Source organism: Mesitornis unicolor, unplaced genomic scaffold (assembly GCF_000695765.1).
Source record: "Mesitornis unicolor isolate BGI_N332 unplaced genomic scaffold, ASM69576v1 scaffold46769, whole genome shotgun sequence".
Taxonomy (NCBI): Eukaryota; Metazoa; Chordata; class Aves; order Mesitornithiformes; family Mesitornithidae; genus Mesitornis; species Mesitornis unicolor.
Window position 1 is genome coordinate 24,746 of NW_010207516.1, and position 7,209 is coordinate 31,954.

The following is a 7,209-nucleotide window of genomic DNA, read 5'->3' on the forward strand; positions in this document are numbered from 1 at the left end:
GCAGCGCCTCCCACCCCACCATTGCTGGGGGCTGTCCTGGGCAAGCTCATCAGTACATTATTTTTAACTCTGGAAATACATCAAACCAGGTTAGCTTGGTGCACAGTGAGAAAAAAAAAACAACCCAAAACACAACAAACCAAAAGGAAGTATACATACTGCAAACTACCTCACAGCAAATAGGTGGGGAATGCATGTTTTCTTCTAGTCTGTTACAAGCAGCTGCTTACAGCACCTACCAGCCTTGTTTTCATTCTCCCTTTGATGATAACAAGGCTACCAAATTTGACTACTGATTACAAGAATGGGGGACAGAAAAATGGTATTCTGTAAAAAGGAATTTAATACATCTTTAAACAAGTTCATAAAAGAACTGAATGGTAAGGCTGTATTTCTTTTATTGGTCTTAAGAAAAAGAGATGGTACAAAATAGACCATATCTAACTTAACTTTGTAAAAACACACAGTATTATTTACTACTTAATCAGATTCTCCCTAGTTTACCCTTAGTGACAAGAAAGCATACTTAGCTGCTGTCAAGAACATTTTTTTAATTCAGCTTTTGTAGTTTCTCAAAGGGAAGTGCTTTGAATGCGGTTATTTCTGCCAGTGCTGTGAAACCAGAAAGCTTGGAAATTTTCCTTTAATCTTCTAAAGACTTAATGCTAGCCTCTTCCTAGCTCTGCTTTCAAGACAGTGGTGACAACAGGCAGATTTTTATCAACAACCAAATACATTGCTACTACCTAAGGCACCAGCCCCTAGCATCAGGTTACTACAATAAACAAATATTTAAAACAAACAGATATTGAAAGGATTGCAACTGAAAATGCAACAGTTGAATTAAACTAGAGAAATTAGCCACAAGGCAAACCTTAAAAAGAACGCATTTAGGGAAGACAACATTCAGTAACATCTTGAAAGCAGATGCATTTTACCTGAAGACAACAGTTTCCCATTCCAAAGCCCATAGCATCCATGTATATATAGTCTGGCTTCGCTGCTTTTGCCGCTTCTCCATCATCATTAGGAAATGTTTCAATAAATGGTGATGGCGTGTTCTTATCTCTAAATACTGTGGGGGAAAACAGAGGTACTCAGTAACCCAGAGCATTAGATTGAGCATTATTTTGAAAAAGAAAAAAGATAGATTGAGTTTACTCACTTGGTACATTTATCACAACCTTCTCTCCTCTTCGGTGCCGAATGTTTCTGGTCAGTGTACTACAACAAAAAAACCAGTTTGCTGAAATATGTGAAAGCTTCTTTCTATGCATATGTTTTTGCAGTTAGTTTCCCAGCAATTCTTAGGGTTTCAGAACGCCAACTTACTATTTATTTTTAACATTTTCCTTCAGGACACTTCTTTTTCTAGTTTAAGGTAGACTATAACAGATAAAACACTGCATTTTTCTTCAGTAAAGTCAGTCTTACTTTGATGGAGTTCACAGTACTGTGCTGATAGAATAGGCACAAGTAAAAGGCTACTGACCTGAAGAATGAATCTAAGAGCAAGTGAAATGGCATGCTTAACTTTTAAATAGACCGATTTTTATTCTCCTAAGTCTACCCTTGCAATGAAAACCCCTCTCAGACTATACAAGTAGTTTGACACCATGCTCCATTTCAGAGTAACTAGGGCAAGTTACTGAGTACACTGAGATGTTGCTGTGACAGACCTGAGCATTAACTGTGATGCAAGTGGTTAGCCATGGGATTTCAAACTGGGAACAATTTTGCAGTCGCACAATCAACACCGTTTCCCCTATAATGGCATGAACTACTATATAAAATTACTTGAACTTAACAGTTTACTTTCTTAAGTCACTTTGACCAAAAATACATGTCATCACAACAGTCTCTGTCCAAGTCCTTGGGATAATTGCAGCAACGAACCACATAGTTCTCTATTCCAGTAATGTAAAGAAGCTGCAGGTATGCCTATGATATTTAGGCAGAGAAAAATATTCAGCTTCTCATTCACACTTCTCAAATACTCTTACCTAAATCTAGGATGTTTATTGATGGCTTCATCTGGAAAAAAGAGGGATTTTGAAGCTCCTCCTTCTACTGGTGTTGGCTTATATTCCGGCAGTGTAAACCCAGGACACCCTAACCTGTGTAACACAGCAATAAGATCCAAGCTGTAATGAAAGCAGACTGTGATTTTAAAGCAGTCAGACGATCAGTGATTAGAATATCAGCAGACAAAGGAATAAGAAGAGATTTTTTTTTTAAATTTGCATCTAATTTCCATTAGTATTTCTCAAGTGCTTTTCAAGACTGCTGCCTATGCAGAGGAATTGCCAGAAAGAGGTTGTAAAACAGTTGCCATTAAAAGGTCACCGCTTGCCAACAACTGGCTTCTGTGATGGTTAAAGCAGACTTTCTAGAAATTATTTTGTAAAGGACTACTTTATCATTGGACAGTTAACATGGACTTCCTCAGTGGCTGAAGAAGAAAACTTCACAGTATTATGCAGGGTACACACACATTTTAGTGTCATTAATACTGACATGCAGATGCATTCTGTGCCTTGAACAGTTTTTCTGGAGGGTACAGGTTAACACTGACTGCTGAAGCAATTCATCCAGCTCTGCTCCCAACAATCTATGCCTGTTAAAAAGACGTATCTAACCAATTCTGTATGAATTAGAGGTAGTTTAAAGTGATAACACACATCCAAAGTCTCACAGCAGCTTGTGATTTTGGGACTCTGAAAAACCCTTTAAATGAGAGGAATGTAATAAGCAAAGAAAAATTACAGCTATTAGGTGTAAAATGCTGAGAGATATGCAAGTAAATCAGAACACAACCCTTCCCTCTTAAATGTCCACTGTAAGTTTAAGAGTCGTCTGAAACAAGAATAAGTAGGTTTTTAGAACAACTGAGACAAGGAAGCAGTTGAGAATTTGGAGGGAAAGTTACAGAAGATTAATTTCTCCATGATGTACAGTATAAAGGACAAAGAATGTGCTACCTCAAGAGGCTCTTAATATATAAAAAAGGGTTAGCTGATACGACTACAAGCAAAATACTCAAAATACAAGGGAAGACATTTCTGGATATTATATTTATACTCAATATGTATTTTACCACTGATTTCTTCTGCCCGGTTTAAGTGTACAAGTTGTCCTACAACATCTAAACCCAACTTCATAACTTACGTAAGTGCAACATTATAAACTGCATCACTCTGGTCCTCAAGAATGTAAACTACTTTCTATTTACAAATATTCAGATATTCTCTCCTAATACAAAACCATCACAAATTAGAAGTAACCTAAAAATACAAAAGAGGCTTATTTATTTTTTTCACTATAATAAAAATTTTAGGAAATATGAGCAGAACATAAAGTTGAAGTACTTTAATGGAATCGTATCTTGCTCTGGTTCATTATATAGTTTAACTAAATGCAATAAGGAGAAAAAAGCACATAAGAAAAATAGGAAACAGAGCATTACACTTCAACAAGCATCTCACCTTGGAAATGACGTCACAGTACAAACAGCCTCGTTTTCCTTGAGCACAGAGGCGGCCTCTTGTCGTCTTTTCCTCATGTTGTCTTGCACAGTGTTGAATTCAGACATGGTTCCTCCATATGGCTGCCCAGGTGTCCCTTCGATCATATAGCTTCCATATTCTGGTCGCCAGAGTGTTGGGTGGCTATAATAAAAGAACAGCCTCGCTTAAATATTTCTACAACTTAAAAAAAAAGATGCATTATTTGTGAGAATTTCAGAAATGAATGCAGCTTGCAAGAAAAGTCTCCCGAAGCTGATTATTTGGTAGAGTAACACAGCGTACCTTCCAATACACCTCACTGCTGGGAAGCAGCGAAAAGAAATTAATCCACAGTTGGGCAGTAGGAAGTGTTGGTGTACAGCGCAAGAAGTAGGATTTGTGTATGTAAAATTGCAAACATCTTTAGTATCTGTCTCAAGCTTTGTTTCTTGGGCTTTTAAGTGAAACTGGAAAATACAGAACATTGCTTCCACAGGGCAAGGCAAGGCAAACCTTATGCTCAATTTCTTCTTCCTATTGCCTGTGAAAACCTAGTCCTGTGTCACAATTTTATCAGGTTAAGAAATGACATGAAGTTTGTGCATAGCTATTCACCCCGAGAAGCTGCACTTTCACATCCCCTTATGAAGCCACCCCATCTCCATGGAGTGCACTGCTCTACCAGGGGCACATCTCTCCTGATGTTCTTCTGGCAGTAGCAGTTTCAAGCACAGCCTAAAAGCAAAGAGATTCCTTCTAGCAGGCTTTTAATAGTCCCTCTACTGAGGAAGACAGACAAGGAAGCCTCACTGGAAGATGAGGTTAAGGTACCTAGAAAGAAGCAGACAGGCTCAGGGCACAAAAGCCTTTCATTGCTACAGCAGAGTTTCTCCACCTTCCTGTAAGCTGTGACCTGCTTTTGGCTCTCTTCAGCCAGAGCACTTTGCTGTCTCTGGTCTCATTTCTCTGCTGCAATCAACTAAAAGGCAACTCACCCTTCTCTGGCTATTTGAAGTAGGGATATGATCCAGTTATTCCTGAAAGCTTCATGTGAAAGGATGGGAAAGAACTGCTCTGTCATCCTTACACCTACTTCCTAATTCTGCCAAAAATGGGAGAGCGCTCTGACAGATAAGAGACTTCACTCATCCTGCAGTCGAGGATACAGGGGTGAGTGCACACACAGATACCTTATGGGGCAGGGAATGTGTAATACCCAATAACTGTACACACAGACACAAAACCAGAGCAAGACAAAACAAATACTCAAACTGCAATTTCTGTGGGCTCAGCCTTACATACCACTTTTTTCCAAGTCATAACACAAAAGGTGCACGGACTGCCTGCAAGTGTGCTCAAAATCTTGCACTTCCTGCACCCCAGCTTTATCTCAAAATATCGATATTTGTGGTTTACAGTTTTACCAACAGCAGACTTGAAAGTTAAACCAGGTCTACAGAATTCTGTGGAGAACCATAACAGGACCATAAAAAGGAGAAACAGCTACTCACTTGGGGTTTACCTTCTCCCCCTTGTCTTGCAGTGTTTGAAGAACTTCTTCACCGCAGAGCACCAGGCGCACTTTCTTATTTTCATGGTCAAATTTTACTAGCATATATTCCACCTTGTGGAAAATAAATAAACACAAAATAAACAAGCTAAGATTTTGTTAACATGCAAACAAATTGCATATAATTTTAAGCATCAAGCGAAAAAAAAAAGGTATGTCAGACTGAAATTCAGCTCTACAGAAGGTTACAAACCATTACTAACTATGAATGCAGTAAACAATACTGGAGAAGATGGCCGCATGCTTATTTAATCTTGAATAAAGAACTGAAATTCCTTGAAACAGGCCCTGAAAATTCTTTCCCTCCATTTCTAACTGTATTTCACAAAAAGATTCCTGAATGTGTATTTGCCTCCACATGATTTTTCAGACAAAAAGAATTAAAACCCCATGCAAGCTATTAAGCACAAACATCTCTCTGTCACCTCATGAGTTACAGTCTCTGTTGCTGACAAAAAAAAAAATTAAAAATGTCATGATACAAACAAGACACCCATTTACATCCATCACTTGCTGAAACTATTTAAGGCTATCATGACAGAGCCCCATCTACTCCATGAAAAGCCAGGGTTGTTACAGACAGCACAAGTCCTGCTATTGCTGCAGCACAGGGGTTTTCACCCCTTCTTGATTTGGCTTTGCTGCCACCTTTTCTTCCTACCCTGCCCAAGGGTGTACCTTGCCCCAGGACCTCCGTCTCCTCCCCTGCCCCGGGCTGTGACCCACATCTGCTCCTGGTGACACATGGTAGAGAACCAATCCAACAAGCCACCAACAACAGCAGTTTCCTTAACAGAGATTACCTGAAACCCACCAAATCTGAACACCCTCATGTCAAACTTCCTAATCTCCATGCATAGTTGCTATCAAAGCTCCTGCAAAGACTTTTAGGGCACTACCCAGAACAGCAACTGGACTTTACAGCCCTTCAATACTGACTTAAACAATCTACTTCCCAACACCTATTTAGCAGGGGATGCTTTGCACTGTTATGGGAAGTGTGAAAGGCAAAACAGCCCCCAGTAGCGATGTGCTGTGTAAAAGCAGAAGTCATACATGAAAAAGCATCACAAGGGGACTGGCTTTGAAAACCCCCGGGTGCACCAGCAGCATATGCAGTGCCTTGTGTTGGAGGCTCTCAAACCACTGTCTTCAAGACTTCCACAACTCATTTAGTATAAACATCAACCTGTAGGTAAAAATTCAGGCTGCAGTTCCACATTTAGAACTCGTCAAAGGTTTTGCACCATGCTCCTCAGTTTTGTTTCCCAATATCGCCTAAAAATGAATCCACTGGTACTTCCCACAGCCTCAGGCGTTTAGATTCACGCAAGACGCTGAAGTTTAAAGTTGCAGTGTACCAACTCATGGCAACTTCTGTTTTATACAGAAGTCTGATGTGTATAAGAAAACAGCTTGCCAAGACACAGGGAACTTGTGCAGTGTTTTCCAGCACAAAAGTGGATTTACGGGCTTAGTGTTCTTTGGTTGCTTCAGTGTTCACAGGAGAGCTATTGCTGGCTACCGTGACAACAAATATAATCCTCCCTTTTGATTTGTGATTAAATCACAAGCAGCATTATCCAAGAGTGTTTGTAATTCTACAGAATCTGATTAGACACAAACTCTGGAAGGACTCAATTAGCAATTATACGTGTTCTCTATAATTTTTTAGGATCAGATTTTAATCCCCTGAAAAAAAATAATAATTTCTAGTTCCTGTGCAAGAGAGCAATTCTTCGTGCAGTATATTTTGTGGTTTGTGTGTAATATGTCACAATAATCTACTTGAGATAACTAGATGACAGTCAACCAGAAAACGCTCAAGCACTGATTTACTTGTTATCTAGTACCAGTCTCTCCACTGACTGATGATCCTTCATGATTACTGGCTGTAAAAAGGGTCTTCTCACATACTTTCCAGTTTCCTACCATGATCAATATCATCTCCTCCTGCTTTAGGACAGCATCCCCCTCACTTGGATCCAGCCTAACCTGGACAAGGTACGCAAGCGCCCAGTTCTCAGAGTCATACGGATGGACGTGTGAATGGGCATCAATCCCACTGCCTGCCTGGCCTCCCACCGCACCTCTCACTCAATGCCTGCATGGGCGGGCAGCAGAAGGAAAGGC

At 39.9% G+C, this 7,209-nt stretch overlaps 1 protein-coding gene across 1 annotated transcript in view; it reads right to left on the reverse strand.

Moving 5' to 3' along the window:
• GCLC (glutamate-cysteine ligase, catalytic subunit) overlaps window positions 1-5,187 on the reverse strand; it is a 17,047-nt gene extending 11,860 nt beyond the window's left edge. Inside the window, exons 1-5 of the mRNA XM_010192143.1 lie at window positions 5,018-5,187; window positions 3,486-3,668; window positions 2,004-2,117; window positions 1,166-1,224; window positions 939-1,075 (exon numbers count right to left, since the gene is read on the reverse strand). Coding sequence (XP_010190445.1) covers window positions 939-1,075; window positions 1,166-1,224; window positions 2,004-2,117; window positions 3,486-3,668; window positions 5,018-5,121 — 597 coding nt within the window. The 5' untranslated portion in view covers window positions 5,122-5,187. The remainder of the gene's footprint in view (window positions 1-938; window positions 1,076-1,165; window positions 1,225-2,003; window positions 2,118-3,485; window positions 3,669-5,017) is intronic.
• Between the last annotated feature and the right edge of the window lie 2,022 nt (window positions 5,188-7,209).